The sequence below is a fragment of the Lynx canadensis genome, chromosome B3, assembly GCF_007474595.2.
Source record: "Lynx canadensis isolate LIC74 chromosome B3, mLynCan4.pri.v2, whole genome shotgun sequence".
Taxonomy (NCBI): domain Eukaryota; kingdom Metazoa; phylum Chordata; class Mammalia; order Carnivora; family Felidae; genus Lynx; species Lynx canadensis.
In genome coordinates, this window is record NC_044308.2 from 105270382 (window position 1) to 105291738 (window position 21357).

General features: G+C 36.8%; 1 protein-coding gene across 7 annotated transcripts in view; it reads left to right on the plus strand.

The window, feature by feature from the left end:
• Window positions 1-305: 305 nt before the first annotated feature.
• KIAA0586 (KIAA0586 ortholog) overlaps window positions 306-21357 on the plus strand; it is a 118128-nt gene continuing 97076 nt past the window's right edge. For 3 of the 7 annotated variants that reach the window (XM_030319213.1, XM_030319212.1, XM_030319215.1), the window contains exons 1-9: window positions 316-1152; window positions 2070-2140; window positions 5391-5460; window positions 7068-7137; window positions 12607-12781; window positions 13538-13759; window positions 15821-15974; window positions 18384-18551; window positions 20217-20340. In XM_030319213.1, coding sequence (XP_030175073.1) covers window positions 954-1152; window positions 2070-2140; window positions 5391-5460; window positions 7068-7137; window positions 12607-12781; window positions 13538-13759; window positions 15821-15974; window positions 18384-18551; window positions 20217-20340 — 1253 coding nt within the window. In that variant the 5' untranslated portion in view covers window positions 316-953. Of the gene's footprint in view, window positions 1153-2069; window positions 2141-5390; window positions 5461-7067; window positions 7138-12606; window positions 12782-13537; window positions 13760-15820; window positions 15975-18383; window positions 18552-20216; window positions 20341-21357 lie in introns of all 7 variants that reach the window. The other 4 variants (XM_030319209.1, XM_030319210.1, XM_030319211.2 and 1 more) reach the window with 4 other exon arrangements.

Genomic DNA, 21357 nt, shown 5'->3' on the forward strand with positions numbered 1-21357 from the left:
CCAGGAGCTACACTGTAAACAGTCCCTAAGCAACAGGAGTGGTATTTCCAACTAGGTCGGGATCTGTGCGGGCCTTCGATGGGAATTTCGAGTTTTAGTCAACGTTTAAATCTCGTGGGGGCAGTGTAGTGTCTTAAAAGAAACAAGAAACAAAACAAAAACGACCAAATTCACACGTTCTTAAGCCTTTTACACTGGGAGTTTGTTTCCACCCGGAGAGGGATGGACGAACACCGGAGAGCTTTCGGCTTTTTCGTTGGTTGTTTTGGATTATTATCTTGGCGCACATGCGTGTTGAGTCTCAGGGGGGCCGGCTTAAAGGGAAGTGGACGTTGACTCGCTGCAGCTGAAGCTGTTGTCAGATTATACCTCTGACTGCGCGGTCGCCGAGCGTTCGGCTGACTGGGAGGGGTGAATTTAGGTGTCCGATGGTTGCATCTGGAGGAGTGTGTAAAACTCTGGCGGAAGACAGCTATTAAGCTTCTTATATGGGTGATTTTAAAGCATTTCAGTTTTGCTTGAGTCCCACCAACGAATCTTAACACTATCTGTTTGGTTTTGCACTGCCAGTTCTAGGTTTGGGGAGTGTTGTTATGGTTATTGTTGCTCACGCGGCCTTTCTCTTATCATCCCTACTCTCAGATTCCCTGGCGTATGCATTAATGGACTGAGTGGGATTAATGGGTAAATATGGTGTTCTAGTAGTCTCTAATCCTGGATTAAATAACCAAATTGAAATTTCTAGCTTTTTGGATAGTCTACTTAGACATTGATTTATTTACAGGTTGATGACTGCATGTTTTAAAATCACTTGGAATTCATATTTTGTTTATCATACTCCTCCTTCGTTCCTTCTTCCCAAAGTCCCCAAAGCGGTGAAAATTTTGTTTTGAAGTTTTACGGACCTAGAAGAAATTCTATTCAGAACTGTGGGACTAGTTTTGTTGCAAAATATGAAAGGCTCTGAGTTTAGCCTGGAAAAGAAAAAAAGGGTTAAAATACCAGCGAGGAGGCTTCGTGAGGTAGTTTCTCCAAATCAGGGAGATTATTCGGTTTTGCTCAAAGATGAGTTGCCCTGTGTTCCTCCAGCGTTGTCTGCAAATAAACGTCTTCCTGTTAGAACCGAGGCTAGCTTGAATGGAACGTTATGTGGTATGTGACTCCGAATAGTTCTCACTTTTGTAAATCTTTAGTCTTTATTTTCATTTCGTTTTTTGCGTTTCAGAATTTAGAGGATTTTATGTGTTTAAATTCTCAAACATAAGATACATCTAGTTTGTATAGATGTTTGAAAGCTGACCCCTTTCCATGGGGAAATGGCTAGCACAGCCGGTCTAATCTATATAACATCGAATAGGTGGAATGAATGAAACATTTCCCATTGTGTTTTTTCTTTGTGTGGTTTTTGCATATTGTTCTTGTTCACATCTGTGGTGGACACACTTAACTAGTATGATGTGCTTATTGTTCATCAATAGGGGTTTTTACCAAATGCTCTACCTTCTGTTTGGATAGTGTTATTCAATTTGGCATGTAGAAAAGCGTTAACTTCTGCCTCTTGATGGCTTCCGTATTTCAATTCACTTAACCTGTCTGGAGTTCAGTGAAAATGAAGAAGACATATGCTTTGCCCATTTCACTGATAATTGTAAAGATCAAATTAATAAATATATGTGCAAAAACAAAAAAAATGCTTATATAATGCTGCTTTTTTTGGGAGGGAGGGTATGACATAATAAAGTCTTGCTTTTATATCATGTACATATTTTATTCCTGGCTAATGATTCTACCGATGCTTTGTCCAAATCCAACAGTGTAACGATATATTTTAAAACATATTTATCCCACTTGATTGTCAGTACTGACCCTTATTTTCCTAAATATCAACTGTAAAACTTTCATCAGAATATATGTTAATTACATCTTAAGTTTTTTTGCATGAAAAGTGCTTTCCAGTATAGATTTTGCATTAATATGGAGTTGACAGTTCTTGAATCATACTTGTACAGTTTTTAAAGGAAAAGGTTCTGATTTTAAAATCACTCAAATTGATTCCTTTGTTTTGTTAGGTTCATCAGACTTGACTTCTGCTAGAAATTATCTGCAGCCTCCACTAGAAAATTCTACTGTGTCGGAAAGCGTAAGCAAAAGAATTTGTAATTCCATTCATGTTAAACTTTTCAGTATTGTTAAGTAATGTATTCTTAAATTATGTTTGATGAGCAACAGGCCTTGTTTTTGCTTAAATTTCACTTACAAAGAAATGTTTTACATACTACAGTTGCAACTTGAATAGCATTGAGACATTAAACAATCTTCCATAGAATAAAAAATACTAGTTATTAAGATGTTGAACACTGAGAGAAATACTGTAACTGAAAAGAAGCTGTGCTCTGAGCTAAGGAAAACATATTCTAGACTAGAGACTTAACTTACTGTTAGGTAAAGGTAAAGAAACAGTAGGAACATCATTTTTAAAAAGTGAGGTGTGATTATATATCATTCAAGCTATTGTGAGGTTTTATGTGTGTTTTTTTTTTTAATTTTTTTTTTAACGTTTTTTATTTATTTTTGGGACAGAGAGAGACAGAGCATGAACGGGGGAAGGGCAGAGAGAGAGGGAGACACAGAATCGGAAACAGGCTCCAGGCTCCGAGCCATCAGCCCAGAGCCTGACGCGGGGCTCGAACTCACGGACCGTGAGGTCGTGACCTGGCTGAAGTCGGACGCTTAACCGACTGCGCCACCCAGGCGCCCCTATGTGTGGTTTTTTTGAGCAGTCTTTAAAAAATAATAACATGAAATTCTCATCTTTACCTTTATAATCCTGAAAATATTTGATGATAAATATATTTTGTTCATGCAATCTAATTAGATTTTGATCACCAATCATAATGTTGACTATAAATTGTCCATTAAACAAGTCTTTAAAGAAGAGAGTTTCACAATATAATATTTTGAAAATTGAAATTCATTCCTGGTAAGAATGAAATTAAAGCTGCTTACTTATCAACTTTGTAAAACACTCACAATAAAAACGTATAATTATGTGCTGCACCTGGTCCCTGAGTCAATGCCTAGCCTTTGGGTTGGTATTCTTTGGTTCTTTTTTGAGCAGACCTTTTTTAATGATTAATGGTCTTTGAATTCTATCATCTAAATAGTTTCCCAGATGCATGGATATGCTATTATTATATAATTGAAAATAAATCGATGATCTTTGGAAGATGATTAGGATTCCATTAGATTTAATATGGACTCAAAGCTTGTTTTGTGTAGATTGCTTAAGGTAAAATACGCCTGCAAAGTAAATCCAGTTCATTATCATTTTTTCTTGAATACAAACTGTAGTTTGTCTTTGTATCACATTTTTGTTTCATAAATGCGTGCTAAGATTACAGTGTGGATTGACTTGATCATTCTATTTTAATGAGGAAACTAAAGGAGTTTGTGCCTGATATGCTCATATTTATAAACTTATTCATTATCTTCTTTTATTCATATGTATTTCTCTACACTACCAGAAAGTGAGATATCCCTATTCCTGTTTGGGCCAGTCCTTGCACATGAGTAGAAAGAAAACAAAAACTTTAAAATTCATTGTAGAAAATACAAAGAGCAAAAGGAAAGAAGAAATTCTGTAGCTGAAGTCAACAACTGTTGCCTTCATGTTTTATGAAATAGGACCATACTGTTTTATTATTAGGTAGTATTAAGGATATTTTTCCATGCCATTGATTTTTATTTCCCTAGAAACTTTAATGGGTTCATAGAATTTCAGTGTATGTGTACCATAATTTATTTGTTCATGTTCCTGTCATTTGACATTAAGTTTTTCCCCCAATTTTTGATAATATAGACAACCATGTGATTTACATTCTGGTATATATTTCAGGTCATTTCATTAGGATTAATTTCTGGATGTAAAATTATTAAATCAAAGGATATGCACACTTCTTGAAATGTTTCTAAATTGCCTCTAGAAAGACTGTATCAATATACATTATTCAGCAAGATCATGAACAGAATTAGTGGTATTATTTTTCCCCAGCTTAACCAATGCAGGGCATTAAAAGTAGACAAAAAAAAAGTTGCCATTTTGATAGGTTAAGAAGGCATTCTTTCATTATTACTGAAGGAGAAATTTTTTTCATGTATATTGCCTTCTTCTTTTGTGAATTACATATTTATATGCTGTGCTTCTTACTCATTTGTAGGAGGCCTTTATATTAATTCCCCAGATACTGTATTCTATTGTATTGTTAACCTCATTGACTATTTTTTTTTAATGTTTTATTTATTTTAGAGAGACAGAGCATGAACAGGGGAGGGGCAGAGAGAGAGGTGGGGACAGAGGATTCAAAGCGGGCTCTACACTGACAGCAGTGAGCCTGATGTCGGGCTCCAACTCACAAACCATGAGATATGAGATCATGGTAGTAGCTGAAGTGGAATGCTCAACTGACTGAGCCACCCGGGTGCCCCTCATTAACTATTTTTTAGGAAGTTAATACCTGTTGTCAGGGGATCACTTTCTTTTAATGATTTTCTCTTTACCCTTTTCTGCTTTAGCAGGAAAAAAAAAAGAGATGTGTCTAAGGAAGGTGAAGAGCAATGTTGGATGAACCTAGTACTCAAAAAGTCATGGTGTCTTAGCACTGAATAGAATCTTAAAGATGAAGACTAGGGTTATACATGTGAACAGAAAGCTAGTTGCCAGTAGAGAAGCCTTCTGAGACCATATTTGAGCTCAGTGATAAAGAATGCTGTGATTAATTTGTGATGTTGTTTTATGTGTTGGCCATCCTTATGTACTCCTTTTGACTCACAGTGAATCAGATTTTCACATTAAACCGTAGCAACTGAATTGTTTGTTTTTTTTTTAAACTTTTTTTTAACGTTTATTTATTTTTGAGACAGAGAGAGAGAGACAGAGCATGAACGGGGAAGGGGCAGAGAGAGAGGGAGACACAGAATCGGAAGCAGGCTCCAGGCTCTGAGCCATCAGCCCAGAGCCCGACGCGGGGCTCGAACTCATGGACCACGAGATCGTGACCTGAGTTGAAGTCGGACGCTTAACCGACTGAGCCACCCAGGCGCCCCGCAACTGAATTGTTGAATGACTCTCTCTGCTAGAAGTGGCAAATGGATATTTGAGTATGAATTTCAGGGCCAGAGTTGCTTGCTTGTTCATTTACTTGCTCATTCAACTGATCCTTGAGTACCTTCAAGGTACCTAAGCATTGCAGTGGTCTGGGAATTAAGTCTATAAAAGCACACGATCCTGCCCTCCTAGAACATAGTAGTCACATAGCTAGTAAATGCTACTTGATGAGTAATAAATCATAAAGATATCTTAGCTTTTCATTTCTTCCTTTCACATCCCAAAGGATTTTCCTAAAGACGTTGCAGTGCAGGGGTTGCCTGTGGATAAACTGGAAGAGAGCAACAGACAAAAAGGTAAAAGGATAGATTTGCTTTTCCTTTTTTTTCCCCCTTGTAAAATACACATAACAGAATCTAGCTCTTTCTCTCTCTTTTGTTTAAGTGTACAGTTCTGTGGCATTGGATACATTCACATTATGCAGTTATCACCACCATCCATTTCCAGAACTTTTTCATCTTCCCCGGTTGAAACTCTGTACTCATTAAACACTAACTCTCCATTTCCCCATGCTCTAGTTTTTTTTTTTTTTTTTTTTTTAATGTTTGTTTATTTTTGAGAGAGACAGAATGCGAGTGGGTTAGGGGCAGAGAGGGGGAGACACAGTATCCTAAGCACGCTCCAGGCTCTGAGCTGTCAGCACAGAGCCTGATGCGGGCTTGAACTCATGAGCTGCAAGATCATGATCTGAGCCGAAGTTGGTCGCTCAACTGACTGAGCCACCCAGGCGCCCCCCCTGCTCTAGTTTTATGATTGACTTATTTCAGGTAGCAGGTCTTCATGGCTCATCTGTGTTGTATGTGTCAGGAGTTTCTTTATAAGGATAAGATTTTAGGTTTTTAGCTTTTAAGATGTTCATTGATTTTTTTTTTTAAATTTTTTTTAACATTTATTTATTTTTGAGACAGGGAGAGACAGAGCATGAACGGGGGAGGGTCAGAGAGAGAGGGAGACACAGAATCTGAAACAGGCTCCAGGCTCTGAGCTGTCAGCACAGAGCCCGATGCGGGGCTCGAACTCACGGACCGTGAGATCATGACCTGAGCGGAAGTCGGCCGCTCAACCGACTGAGCCACCCAGGCGCCCCCTCATTGATTTTTTTAAAAGATACTTATTAAATAAACTTACATTTTTTTCTTATTATTTTGATTATTTCATTTTAATTAGTTTTTCCTTCCAAATTAGGCTAGTAGTGGAATCTTTAAAATCCAGAAAAAGGTGTGCAGTGGTAATGGTAATGTTTTTATTACTAACCTATTGCATAAATTTGGGATTAAGTACTTAAAAAAATTTATAAATTCTGAATTTAAGTTTTGAATAGTCTGGTAAGATAATAGATTAAAAAATTAAAAATATGCTTTCAAGAAATTAATGTAGTGACATTTTTATGTAGTTTTATTTTTATCCACGGTTTTCTCTTTTGAATTTGAGCAAATGGCTCCAATTTGGCCTCACGTGTTTTTATTTTATTTTTTCCCCTAGGGTCTAGGGTTATGACTATTTGAAAAAAATGTTTTTTAATGTTTATTTATTTTTGAGAGAGAGACACAGAGTGTGAGCAGGGGAGGAGCAGAGAGAGAGGGAGACACTGAATCCAAAGCAGTCTCCAGGCTCCGAGCTGTCAGCACAGAGCTCGATGAACCCATGAACCACAAGATCATGACCTGAGCTGAAGTCAGATGCTTAACTGACTTAGCCACCCACGTGCCCCGGGTTATGACTATTATTAATCAGTCATTTAGTAGTCTTAGTAGATCACGGCTACTACTCACATTTTTTAAAATTAAGAAATCTTATTGCTGAATTCCTAAACATTCTTAAAAAGCTTTTTTTTTTGGTAGCTTTATTAAAATTTAACAAATTTTTAGGAATCTGAAGTATATTTTGTGTCTCAATTTTGCAGCAAATGACATCTTTATTTCTCAGTACACCATGGGACAGAAGGATGCTCTGAGAGCAGTTTTAAAGCAAAAGTAAGTTTCATTTACAAAAATTAAGTGGGCCATTTCTTATGTTTTTATATGGTTCTCAAAGATTAGTTTCATTTTTCAATGTGTGAAATATGTATAAAGCATTTTTTATGGTGCTGGACACATAAAATACTCAACAGCTATAACAATTTTTAGTATAGAAGAAGTACTGTTCTAAGCATTAACTCAATACTCACAAAATCCAATGAAGTATATTCCATCACATCTCAATTTTACAGAATCCCCATGTTATAGATGAGGAAACATGATGGCACATCATAGATGTGCACACAGAGATGCGTATAGATGAGGCACACAGAGATTGATCTTTCCACAGGTCATTTAGGAAGTATTCACTGGGCTAGGATTCAGACCCAGGCAGTCTGCCTCTAGAATTTGCTCTCTTAATCACTTCACTATACTACTTGTAGCAATGGTCAAGTAGTTCCGAGTACGTAATACTTACTATTTACTATCCAAGGACGTTTAGACTTTTCCTTGTCAAGATTTAAGAAAGGGACAAGGTTAGCATCTGGATGGAGTGAAGGGAGACCACGGCTACTACTCCATCTAAATGTTCCCTCCCAAGTTTATCTTAAATACCAATGAAATACAAAGCCAACCCTGACAACAGCACCATGATAAGCATATGTCTTCACTACTCTGGAGGCAATTTTTATTATTATTATCATTAGTGGAGATGGGATGAGATACATATCCTTAGGCTAAATGTATCCTACTCCTGAAATGGTACAGTCTGGAAGGCCCCTTAGAAAATAAGAAAAATGTTTACTTCATTTTGAATTCTCATTTTATTAAAAAAGGAAATTTTATATTCAGTAAATGGAAAATCAGTATGGTGTTTTCAATAATAGAATTTAAATAAATAAACTATTTATAACTATTAAATAAAAACTGTTTAAAAGTTTATTATTTTTTCACCTACAGTTGTCCATGGCATACATATTATGCACTGGGAAGCATTGGACTAACAAAAGTAAATACTATCTCTAAAACACAAGGGGGTGATCTGAGCCAGCCAGAGTTTAATAGCTGGTTGTTTGTCCTCATCATGTTTTTCCTTTTTATCTTTGTTCACCAAACGATTCCCAATATGTGGTATAGTGGTTAGGAAAGGAACTTGGATGGTAAATTATATCCTGGAGTTTATAAATATATAAGAAAAAGTGAAAGTAAGGGCATGAGTTGTGGTATGGTCTTTCAAAGTCTATAGTTGAACCAAAAATCACAGATTACATCTGACTCATTTGGACAGACAGTGATTACCACTCCTTCCAGCTGACCCCCAGAAGAAGAGGTTGCTTGCAACCATAGTAGGGACCTTATCAACTTGTTTTCAAGTTAGAACTCTTCGAACTGAAATCTCTCAGAACTCTCAGATCAGGGAGGGAGAAGTTGTTCATTAACAAATAGACAGTGAACAGTAATTGAACACTACACTTCTTAGTAGGTCTCTTCCCATTCAGAATGAATGAACAGAATTCGAAAGCAAAAACAAACTAGGAAAGGCGTCGAGAAGCTGACTGCAATGTATAGAATAATAACTGAATCAGAAATACAAAAATGACCCCTGTTGGGTTAAAAGACAATCTAACTATGTCTCAAGAGATAGATTTTGCTGTAGTCAATGTCACTTGAATTTATTGTGGTTTTTAAAAATGTTTTTCTGTTTTTGAGAGAGAGCACATGGGAGAGGGGCAGAGAGAGAGGGGGACAGAGGACCCAAAGCAGGATCTGTGCTGACAACAGAGAGTTTATATGTGGGGCTTGAACTCACCAACCGTGAGATCATGACCTGAGCCGAAGTTGGATGCTTAACCAATTGAGCCACCCAGGCACCCCTTGAATTTATTGTTTTCAGAGAATAGTAGATGGAATTTGGCAAAGTGATCCTAAAATTTACCTGGAAGGACATACAGTTGAGGATATATATACATAATAATTACATACATATGGAATACACATAGTTGAGAATAGCTAATATGGGGGGAAAGAACTTGAATGATTGAAAATTTGCCCCATTTGATATGATATGCTCTAAAGCTGTACTAGTAAAAAGTAATAGACTGGAGCCAGGAATGAAGAGTATGGCCAGAGCATCTAGAACAGGGTAGAATGCCCTTACTGTGTAGCTGGAGAGGAAGCAAGGGGCTAGGTTATAAACTTTAAAGAAGAGAAGTGACAAATCATCTTAAAATGTTAAATTATGATATATAATTCTTAAAAGGCTCATTCAGATAGCAGTTATCAAAAGATGGATCAGGGGGTGCCTGGGTGGCTCAATCAGTTAAGCATCTGACTCTTGGGTTCAGCTTAGGTCATGATCTCGTGGTTCGTGGGTTCAAGCCTGCATTGGGCTCTGCATTGCACTGACAGCACAGAGCCTGCTTAGGATTCTCTCTCTCTCTCTCTCTCTCTCTCTCTCTCTCTGCCCTCCTCCTCCTAAAAAAAAAAAAAAAATAGGTGGATTAGAAGAGGACTGAACTATTCAGTCCAGGAAACCAACTGGCTACACATTTTGTAGGGATCTCTTTGAGAGAGATTCAGTTGGTCCTCAATACATTGGAGGATGGTAGTGTGAGGGCATGCTGGTTTGGAGAAGAGTAGACGGATTGGAAGATGACTTAGAGATGGAATTGACAATTAGATGTGAGAGTGAAGAAGGAGCTAAGGATGAATCCCAGATTTTTGGTTTGTATAAATGCATGGTCAGTAGTAGTGTTCACTGAGAAAGGACTCTGGGGCGCCTGAATGGCTCAATGGGTTAAGCATCTGACTCTTGATTTGGGCTCAGGTCATGATCTCAGAGTCATGATATTGAGCCCCATGTTGGCTCTGCACTTGGTGCAGAGCCTGCTTTGGATTATCTCTCTTAAAATAAATAAACTTTCAAAAAATTCTAAAAAAGAAAAAAATTGAAGAAAAAATTTCTTCTTTCCCAGTTTTTTACACTTCATAGCTATTTACATTTGTTACGTTGAGGACTTAATTTGATAATTAGAAAAAACAAAACTTAAAAGACTATAAAGAAGTTGATGTCTAGTTTTACCTTGTTATTTCTCTTGGTTAATTTACTTTCACTTTATTTTAATGTTTATTTACTTTTGAGACAGAGACAGAGGGTGAGCAGGGGGAGGGTCAGAGAGAGAGAGACACACAGAATCCAAAGCAGGCTCCGGGCTCTGAGCTGTCAGCACATAGCCCGACGTGGGGCTTTAACTCATGAACTGTGAGATCATGACCTGAGTGGAAGTCAGCCGCTTAACCGACTGAACCACCCAGGCGCCCCTCTTATTGATTAATTTAATGTAATCATGTAGAATGAACGATCTTAAAGGGTAAACACATTCAGACTTAAGACAAGAATACTAAAAGGCAGGAATATCTGAATTATATTTTTTTCAACGCCACTTAATCCGATTTATATTGAGAGCCTGCTATGTGCTTAGTTCTTTCTTACTTGCTGTTTGGCATTTAAGAAATCCCCCTTCTCTGCCCCCACCTCTGCCCCAGGTTGCTTAGAGCTTAGTTGGGGAGAGAATATGTACCTATGTGGGGGAATGAGTGATTAAAACTGTGATAGGAAGCAGTATTGCATTAATAGATTATGAAACTGTTCTGCATAGACATTTAAACCATGGGATGGCTGCTTATCAAGCCTCAATTGTGTAGTGTGGGCAGTAAAAGCAAAAGGAGCTAGGAAGGGACAGATCAATTGGAAGTGTTTAAGGACAAGGTTTTGAAAAGGGGAAGGCTTGTGTTGGATCTTAAAGTTGAATGGAGGAAGGTTGAGAGATCAGTGAGAAGCATGGAGTCAGCTTTGGGAAGGGTGTGGTGTAGCCAGTGAGGAGCAGTGTGACTCCTGAGAGTTGTCTGTGAAGTGATAGGAGGCAAGGGCATGGCCAGAGGATAGTATGTGTGGAAGGTCAAACAGAAGAAATTAGCCTACCCATTTGTCTCTAAGGAATAATTTTAGATTGTTGAATGGTGGAGAAATGTATTTGGGAACTTTTTAAATGAGTAAAATCTGCAAGAATGAAATAGTTGGCCAGAGGTGATGAAGTTGGTTTTTTTTTTTTTTTTTTTTTTTTTTTTACCAGAGAAGGAGAAGCACGAAGGGAGAAGTACTATTCTGAGAGAGTGAGATGTTGTGGGAAGATCTCTAGGATCTTACCAACCCTACCTTACTGTTCTGTGACCTTGATCAAGTAAATCCTGTTACCTCTGTGAACCTCCGTTTCATCTATAAAATTAGGAAGTTAGGATCAGTGGCCTTTTGGGTTCCCCCTGCCTCTGTAGTTCTGTGACATCATTCCTGCAATTGTGACGAAATAATTGACAAAACTTGATAACTCCATGGGGTGTGAGAAGGTAAGTGGAAGATAGAGAAGTGGAAGATAGAGATAATGTCAAAATTTTGAGACAGATGCTCTTAGTCAAAATGAGGAAATATCAAAGCGAGTAAGTTTACGAGCTGCTCTGGGTCTTCTTAGAGATCAGCTGGAAAGTCCAGCAGCTAGAGATGGAGTGCATTCCTTCTGATCTTATTTGGACTTCACTAGGGACTCTGGTTTTGTCAGTGGTTCCTTTTCTATTATTTATTTATTTATTTTTTAAATGTTTGTTTATTTTTGAGGGAGAGAGAAACAGAGTTTGAGCGGGGGAGGGGCAGAGACACAGAATCTGAAGCTTCTGAAGCTGAGCTGTCAGCACAGAGCCCAACACGGGGCTTGAACTCATGAACCGTGAGATCATAACCCTAGCCAAAATTGGTCGCTTAACATACTGAGCCACCTAGGTGCCCCATCCGTGGTTCCTTTCTGTCTGTGTCTGTCTGTCTGTCTCTCTCTTTTTTTCAGGCCAAATATAGAACACAATCAACCAGTTTTGTTTTGTTTTGTTTTGTTGGTATTTAGTTAAATCTTTCATTATAAATAATGTATCTATTTGCTGTCATTTTTAATCCAGGCTGCTTAAAACTGTGTTTTGTGCCCCATTTTAACAAATTGTGTGACATCTATTAAACCTAAATGAGCTAGAATTAAAAACAGTTTTTAGCAGTTTTAAAAATTTATCTTAGGTTGTCTTTCTTTGGAAGTAACACATAGTACTTGAATTCTTAGAACTTTTTCTACATGATTTGAATTCATACTTCTTGATTATGTATCTTGGTAATTGTGCTCATGTCTTTTTCATATATGTAAGCCTTATTATCTGAAATATCATAGCCTTCAAGGAATTATTTTATTTCTTTAGTGTTTAGTTAGTGACTTGACCTTTCATAGATTTCATGAACCAAATGACTGGTAAGATCCTTATAGGGAAAACCAAGTGATTTAATGTTTTAAAAAATCTAGAAAACCCACCTTCAGCAGATTACCACTCTAGGTGCTTCTTGAAATGGTTCCATGTAGCTTGCTGAATATATTTTTATACATTTTTTATTTACAGAACTCAAAACATGCCTGTTTTTAAAGAAGTAAAGGTACAGCTTTTAGAAGATGCAGGCACAGAAAAGGACGCTGTTACTCAGGAGACTAGAACGTCACCCAGTGGAATTGATTCAGCCACAACCGTGGCCGCAGCAACTGCGGCTGCCATTGCAACAGCAGCTCCGCTGATAAAAGTATATTTTTTACCCCAGATACTCACAACATCTTTGTGAAATGTAAAATTATTTATTAGGAACTGATTCTACAAGTGATTGTATCCAACTATAGACTAAGGTTGTTCTAGTTGCTCTCACTTTGAAAGAATTTTCCTGTTGGTAGTTGTATATTACCTCTCAGGCATTGAGACTTACCCCCCCCCCCCCCGCCATGCTGTGATAATGCTAAAGGACCAAGGACTGCCTGGATTTAGCACTGATCCAGGCTCATCCAGGGAGCCCCCAAGTCCTGGGCAACCTGGGACAACTGCTCATCCTTATTTTGGAAAGGCACCCCGAGATTGTCTGTGCCACCCGCCTCAGTTTGCAAATGGGAAAACTGAGAAACAGAGTGACACAGGTCCCCGGACTAATAGGTGGCTGATCTAAGACTAGGATTCCAGGCTGCTGACCTAATTCAGTCTGAGATGAGTGAAGTTTCTAAAGCTAATTTGTTGTGTTATTTGCTTCTTTTTAATTACTGTTTATTTCATTTCTGGAATTATAAAAATTCTTTTGTTGCAAATGTGTTATTTTCTTAATGAGAGAAAAGATCTACTTCAGAATAGCTATCTTTTGCCTTTTATTTCTGTGATTCTAAAAATAAAGGTATAAAATCATCAGAGATTTAGAGAGTAAAAATCCGGTTTGATCATTTTTATTAGAAATCACTTTAAACAACATTTCTAGTAACTGATCGTATTTTTTATATCCTTTGATATTTTATTATTTTAGGTACAGAGTGATTTGGAAGCAAAAGTCAATTCTGTTACAGAATTACTCAATAAGTTACAGGAGACTGATAAACAGTTACAGCGTGTTACAGAGCAACAAACAAGTATTCAGAATAAACACGAGAAATTACATTGTCATGATCATGAAAAGCAAATGAATGTTTTTATGGAACAGCACATTAGGCATCTTGAAAAATTACAACAGCAACAAATAGATATTCAGGTATCTATAATAAAGCCAGCACACATCTCATGGTTTTTTATCACTTGCGTCCCTAAACTGATATTTGTTGATAATTGCAATAATAGCTCATTAGATTGTTGCAGCTTTAGTTCTTAAATAATGATTTGCTTATTATCACTCTTCCTCTCCATGTGGAGACTTCTCTGCACGTTCAAGTTCAAGTATCACTAGTTCTGTAAGACACTTCCTTAGAGTTGGCTTTTCCTTCTTTTGTGGTATTTCTGTTCATACCATTTTTACAATGCTAATATTACATTGCCATGACTTGTTTACATCAGTGGTTGTTAGCCTGAGAATGTGCATCAGAATCACTTGAAATGCTTTATAAAAATACACATGCTTGTACCTCTCAGGGATTGAGACAGCGGGTCTGAGATGGGACCTGGGAATAGGAAGTTCTGTAATGATTCTGATGAGATGAGTAACCAGCCGGTATACACATTGCTTCTGCATTTAATTAATTAAAAGAATGAACATATTTAATTGCCGGTATACACATTGCTTCTGCATTTAATTAATTAAAAGAATGAACATACTTAATTGCCTTTTGAATATGAGGCACAGGGATATTATAAAAAGAAGAGCTACCCTCACAAGGAGCTGATAGTACAGTTTCTTATTTATTTTTGAATTTCTAAGTCCTGGGATAGTACCCCGCACTCAGGCGCTATATATATATACACACACATTTTCTTTAAGTGAATGAATGACCTGCACTATAAATGCATTGGTTTTAATTTACTTTTATTTTTGTCTAATTAATGTGTAAGTTTAAGACTTAAAAGAATTAAAATATCACATTCAGAAGAATACAGAAAAATAAGTTTTTTATAACTCAGTATGTTAACACAGAGTAAACACTAATCTGCTATAATTTTCAAAACTTCTTAATAGAACTTGGCTTGAGCTTTCCATGTAGTTGAGATTTTATTTTCAGTGGAGTGGTTATGGCCATACAAAGTAAGGTTTTAGTAAGTACTACATGCACAACTAAAATTGTGTATGCAGCATGGTGTCTCATGAGAAGCTAGGAGTGGGTCTATTAGAAGACTGGTCTTCAGTCTGCAAATAACTGCACTTCTCTGAGCCTTGATTTCTTTACTCAGAAAAACCTTTTATTTATTTATTTTTTTGTTCAGGGTAAAATGAGATGACAGATTTGAAAAGCACATTGATTTCTTAAGGAAAGGGTCCTACTTGTCTTCGTTATATGCCTGTCTGCCATTTATCTAGTCTTCCATAAATAATAAATTGCTTCTGCATTTAATTTGGAAGAATGAGATCTTTTCTAATTCAGACATCTTATTTATAAAGCTTCTAATTACAGAGAAAGTTGAAGTTTTAGTGACATACTAGGTATATTAGTAATTCGATAAATGCTTCATGAAATGAAATTTGTTGAGTCTGTCCCATATGTTTTACGTAGAGAGATGTCTACACATTTTTAAGAATTCTGTAAAACTGTAAGTCTTGTTAGGTTTTCCTTTACCTGGTATGAGACCCTCTTTTGAAATTAGTTTTATTAGGTAAGATACATACACATTCCAGGTATTTTAATAAATAGTACTGAAAACTGCTGTCCTTGTAGTTCCTGTTTATATTTAAATGCATACGTTATTGTTGCTGCTGCTAATTTGAGTGCCTACTAGCAATGTTTTTTAATCCTTCCAACAAAATCATGCAGGATATAAAAGATGAGATATTTTGGTTTGAAATTCTCTGGTTGAAGTAGAGGTCTAGGGCTCCTTGCTTTTGGTCATCTCCTAGTATGCCTCAGTGGCTCCTGAGCCATCTCAGAAGTAGAAAGGAGGAAACTGAGGTTTAGAATGATTAAATAAAATGAATAAGGTCACACCACAGAGCCAAGCTTAACCCAGTGACATCACTGCTGCAGTGCATAACTGCGTGTAATATATGTATTTTTATTGCTTATTAAATCTAATACATTTTTTCAAGTCCTCTAGTAAGTTTTAATGTAGTCTGTCATCTAGCTCTTTTAAATGGTATTTGAAATTGATCAAATAATTTTATGTCTCCTAGACTCATTTCATTAGTGCTGCGCTCAAGACCGGTAGTTTTCAGCCTGTTAGTATGCCTCCTTCCAGAGTGATGGAAAAGTATTCTGTACAACCAGACTATTCTGATCTTGGTAGCAGTAATCTGTCTTCACATAACACATTTGCTTCCAGACAAGGTAAAAATATGTAGTTCTCTGTGAATAAAACATGTTAGCTATGAATTTTCTTTATAGTATGGCAGCCAAAAACTTGTTTACTAGGTGGTGGAAGACTAAGTCTTCATTCTACAAAATTAGTTCTTGTGAGTTAATTTTTTTGTCATTTGAGAATTTGTTCAGTCAAATTAGGGGTCATGTCCTACTGTATGGTTTTGATTAATAACCTTCATAAATTGTCAGAAGCACTTACAAGTTGAGAAAAATTCATTTGTCTAGTATCACAAATGCTTATAATCAATTTTCCAATTCCCTAACTGCATATTTACTCTTTATATTGATTCTTTCAGGAGAGAGCCCACCTTACTACAATAATAAGCTATTTCTAATTATTTTCAGTTAGTAATAGAATTTAAAAAATCTTTGTTTATAGTAACAACAAAGGAATGCATAACCAATTTGTATTAAAGCTCTGGAATTTAAAATAAGTGAATAAATATGTTTCTAAATTATTGATATTTGAATAATGAATTAATAGAAATCAAGGGCTATCCCTTTTATGATACACAGATCCATGTAGTACAATATCCTCAACATTTGATACGTTAGACCATTGTTGTATTATAGGCGCATTAAAGACTCCTTAGACTTGTAAGCTGCTCTATATTTTTCCACAAATGAGTGGTCCTTACAAAACTGTTGTGAAAGTAGTATGAATCAATTTTTAAGTTGTGAAGTGAGGAAGATGAAGCACAGAAAGGTTATGACTTGCCTGCTTCTGGTCACCTGACTTGAGGGTGAGTTTGTCTATTTGGCCAGAACTCAGGTTTCAGTATGAACCAGCTACATGCTTTCAAAAGAAGTGGAAATTTCATTCTCCATTCTGGAGAATTACTTGCTCATAATTTTGTTTTTTTAGACTTGAGTTTTATTATTTTTTTTAATGTTTATTTTATTTTATTTTTTTTTGAGACAGAGAGAGACACAGCATGAGCAGGGAAGGGGCAGAGAGAGAGGGAGACACAGAATGTGAAGCAGGCTCCAGGCTCTGAACTGTCAGCACAGAGCCCGACGCAGGGCTCGAACTCATGAACTGTGAGATCGTGACCTGAGCCGAAGTCAGACACTTAACCGACTGAACCACCCAGGCGCCCCTAGACTTGAGTTTTAAAGGAAAAATGCATGTTTTATTGGTTGTCTTTCTTTGTATATTTTAGTGACAGTAAAAGAAAATTTTAAAAAATGAGTAAATGTAAACTTAAACTTTCTATTTTTATTTTTTAACATTTTAACTTATTTTATATACTTATTTTTTTCAATTTTTTTAAATGTTTATTTTTGAGAGAGAGAGAGAGAGCGAGCATGAGTGGGGGAAGGGCAGAGGAAGAGGGAGACAGAATCCAAAACAGGCTCCAAACTCTGAGCTGTCAGCACAGAGCCCGATACGGGGCTCTAACTCACAGACCGGATTGGGAGATCATGATCCCAGCCAAAGTTAGATGTTTAACCAACCGACAGAGCTACCCAGGCGTCTTTACTTATTATTATTATTATTATTATTATTATTATTTTTTTTTTTTTTTAGAGAGAAAGAGCATGAGTAGGGGGAAAGGGACAAAGGGAGAGAGAGACAATCTTCAGTAGGCTGCAAACTCAGCGGGAGCTGACTCGGGGCTTGGTCCCACAACTCTGGGATCATGACCTGAGTAGAAATTAAGAGGTATTATATGCTGAGCTGACTGAGCCACCCAGGTGCCCAAACTTTTTATTTTTCAATACTTTTTCTTGGGCGTACATTATTTTTATGTACTGCAGTTGTAGCATAAATATAATTTTGTACTGCTTTTTACTAGCATATCAAAAGTATTTCCCATGTTTTACATAATCATCTTCATAATATTAATTTTTAATGATGAAATGATAGTTTATTGTAAACACAATTTACTTAACAGTTATTGGACATTCAGGCAGATTTCAGAGTTTTTTCCTTATAAATAATACTGTGATGAAGTCATCATATATGTAATGTCATTCTTTTAAGTTGTGTCCTCAGGATAAATTCCCAAGAGTAAGATTACTAGATCAAAGTGTATAAAAACTTCAAGACTTCCTATACTTAGTGCCAGATGGTTTTATTAGTTTTCATGCCAGGAGCAGTGTCTGGCTATGCCATTTTCACTACAGCTTAAATAGTACTGCATGTTGTCATATTGTTTTTTTATTTTTTTGTTTATTAGCTGTAAGTGTAAAATGTTTATAGCCTTTATTTCTTTTGATTTCTAGTGAGGATGGAGTTATTTCTATTTACTTGTAATTTGTATATCCTATATAATTTGCTTTATTTTTAAAATATGGGGAAGAGTAACACTCTACAAAATTGTTGTTCTTTTTAAAATAAATTGAATTTATTTCCTTTATTTTCTTTTAAAGCACCTTCTAGAGAGGTTGAAGATATGGGTTTTGATAAACAGAAATCTCCATTGGAGACACCAGCACCTCGAAGGTTTGCTCCTATACCAGTTTCAAAGGATGATAAGATCTCAAAGAGGGGAAATCCCATGGAAGAAAAAGAAAATATGGACACAGTAGGTCATTCAGGTAATAAAACAATCATGACTAGCATCCACTACTTTATCTAGACCTACCTCAAATTAGAAACAGATTTCCACACCCCTGATTTTATAATTCTCTTATGCACCAAGTAGTAATGATAGTAGGAATTCTATTTTCAGTATTTCTCTTTAAATGATACTTACTGGGAAAATCAAGCTTCTTTAGATTCTTTGTAGAAGGAGTTGGAGATACACGTTTATAATTATTCTGATTATTTTCAACAGGTTATTACTTAAGCCTTTAATGAATAAGTTTTATTATTAATAAAAATAATACTTTGCTAAAGGTAAGGCTGATCATTAGGACATGTTTTCTTATATTGTTAGGTGTGAATTTCAGTAGTGAAACTCAGAGAAATTTACATTTATTACTGTGTTCAGTTGGAAAAAGTGTTAAGGTACTAACTAATAGCAAACAAGAACTTTTATTTATTTTATTATTTTTTTTAAAGGTTATTTATTTTGAGAGACAGAGAGAGAGACAGCACGAGTGGTGGGGGGCAGAGAGAGAGGGAATGAGAGAATCCTACGCAGGCCCTGCTGACAGCATGGGGCCTGATGCCGGGCTCCATCTCAGGAACCATGACATCATGACCTGAGCCAAAATTGAGTTGGACGCTTAACTGACTGAGCCATCAGTCACCCCAGACAAGAACTTTTATAGGTGACCTGAAATAATAATTTGTTACAGACCCTTAAAATAAAGCCCTTCTAGTAAAAGTAAGTGAAAATGTTAAATATAAGCTTTTATTCTGGGAATCACTTAAATGGATTCAAGCCTTGTCTTGGATGCATTTAAAGAGTTTTAAAGATACTAATTCTTTGCTAAACCAGCTTTACCAAAAGATAAAAGTTGTTATGTAGTCTCATTAAAGATGAGACTAATGGAGAGATTCAACTAACAGTTGCTGTAAAGAAACAGTCAAAGGGGTGCCTGGGGGGCTCTGTCCGTTAAGTGTCCGACTTTGGCTCAGGTCATGATCTCACGGCTAGTGAGTTCAAGCCCCACGTCAGGCTCAGTGCTGACAGATCAGAGCGTGGAGCCTGCTTCAGATTCTGTGTACTCCTCTCTCTCTGCCCCTACCGTATTCATGCTCTGTCTCTGTCTCCCAAAAATAAACATTAAAAAATTTTTTTAAAGCAGTCAAATCTCCCTTTAACTCTTGATAAAAATCTTACAATTTACTGGGCTTTGTGATGATGATATGTCTCATTCAAATTCCTTTTTTCTGTGATAGAAATAAATTCAGGCCTGAATTTTATTTATTTATTTATTTTTTTTTTTTAATTTTTTTTTTCAACTTTTATTTATTTTTGGGACAGAGAGAAACAGAGCATGAACAGGGGAGGGGCAGAGAGAGAGGGAGACACAGAATCGGAAACAGGCTCCAGGCTCTGAGCCATCAGCCCAGAGCCCGACGCGGGGCTCGAACTCACGGACCGCGAGATCGACCTGGCTGAAGCCGGACGCTTAACTGACTGCGCCACCCAGGCGCCCCAGGCCTGAATTTTAAACAGTGTAGTTTTCATGAGTTATAAATATTTGGTTTGACTTGATGAGTGTATTTCAAGCCTACAAACATATGTGAGCTCTTATATAAAAAAAATGAATTGGTACTTTAAATATAATACTGTATTTCTCTTATTGTAGGAAATGTAAGACTATTGGAACAGATTTTGAATAACCATGATTCTTCGACAAGAAAAAGTGAATCTTCAGATAAAACCTTACTAAATAGGTCAAAAACAGAATGGAATCCTGAGAGCAGAGACAGGTAAACAAGACATTAGAATAAAAACTATATTGAAAAGAACTTTGTTTATTTCTAAAATGTCTTTAGGAATTTTGAAAAATGTATAGCATTGCTTTTAATTTTTTTTAATGTTTATTTATTTTTGAGAGAGAGAGAGAAAGAGAGAGAGCGAGCAAGCACAAGTCGGGGAGGGGCAGAGAGAGAGAGAGAGGGAGACACAGAATCCTAAGCAGGCTCCAGGCTCTGAGCTGTCAGTACGGAGCCCGACACAGGGCTCGAACCCACAAACCTGGAGATCATGACCTGGGCCGAAGCTGGACGCCTAACTGACTGAGCCACCCAGGTGCCCTGTTGTATAACATTGCTTTTAAAAGTAATCTTAGATTTACGATTTTCTGCTGCTATCATATCTAGCCCTTTTCTATACTATAGGTATAAAATGAATGTATCTAATTTTCTCAAAATGCAGATTTTTTTTAATGTTTATTTATTTATTTTTGACACACAGAGAGAGAGAGAGAGAGAGAGAGCGCGCACACACACAAGCAGGGGAAGTACAGAGAAAGAGGGAGACACAGAATCTGAAGCAGGCTCAGCTGTCAGCATAGAGCCTGACTGGGCTTAAACTCAAGAACTGTGAGATCATGACCTGAGCCAAAGTAGGACACTTAACCGACTGAGCCATCCAGGCGCCCCCAGATTTCTTTTTTTTTTTTTTTACTGTTTGTTTATTTATTGATTTATTTAATATATGAAATTTATTGTCAAATTGGTTTCCATACAACACCCAGTGCTCATCCCAAAAGGTGCCCTCCTCAATACCCATCACCCACTCTCCCCTCCTTCCCACCCCCCATCAACCCTCAGTTTGTACTCAGTTTTTAACAGTTTCTTATGTTTTGGCTCTCTCCCACTCTAACCTTTTTTTTTTTTTTTTTTTTCCTTCCCTTCCCCCATGGGTTTCTGTTAAGTTTCTTAGGATCCACATAAGAGTGAAACCATATGGTATCTGTCTTTCTCTGTATGGCTTATTTCACT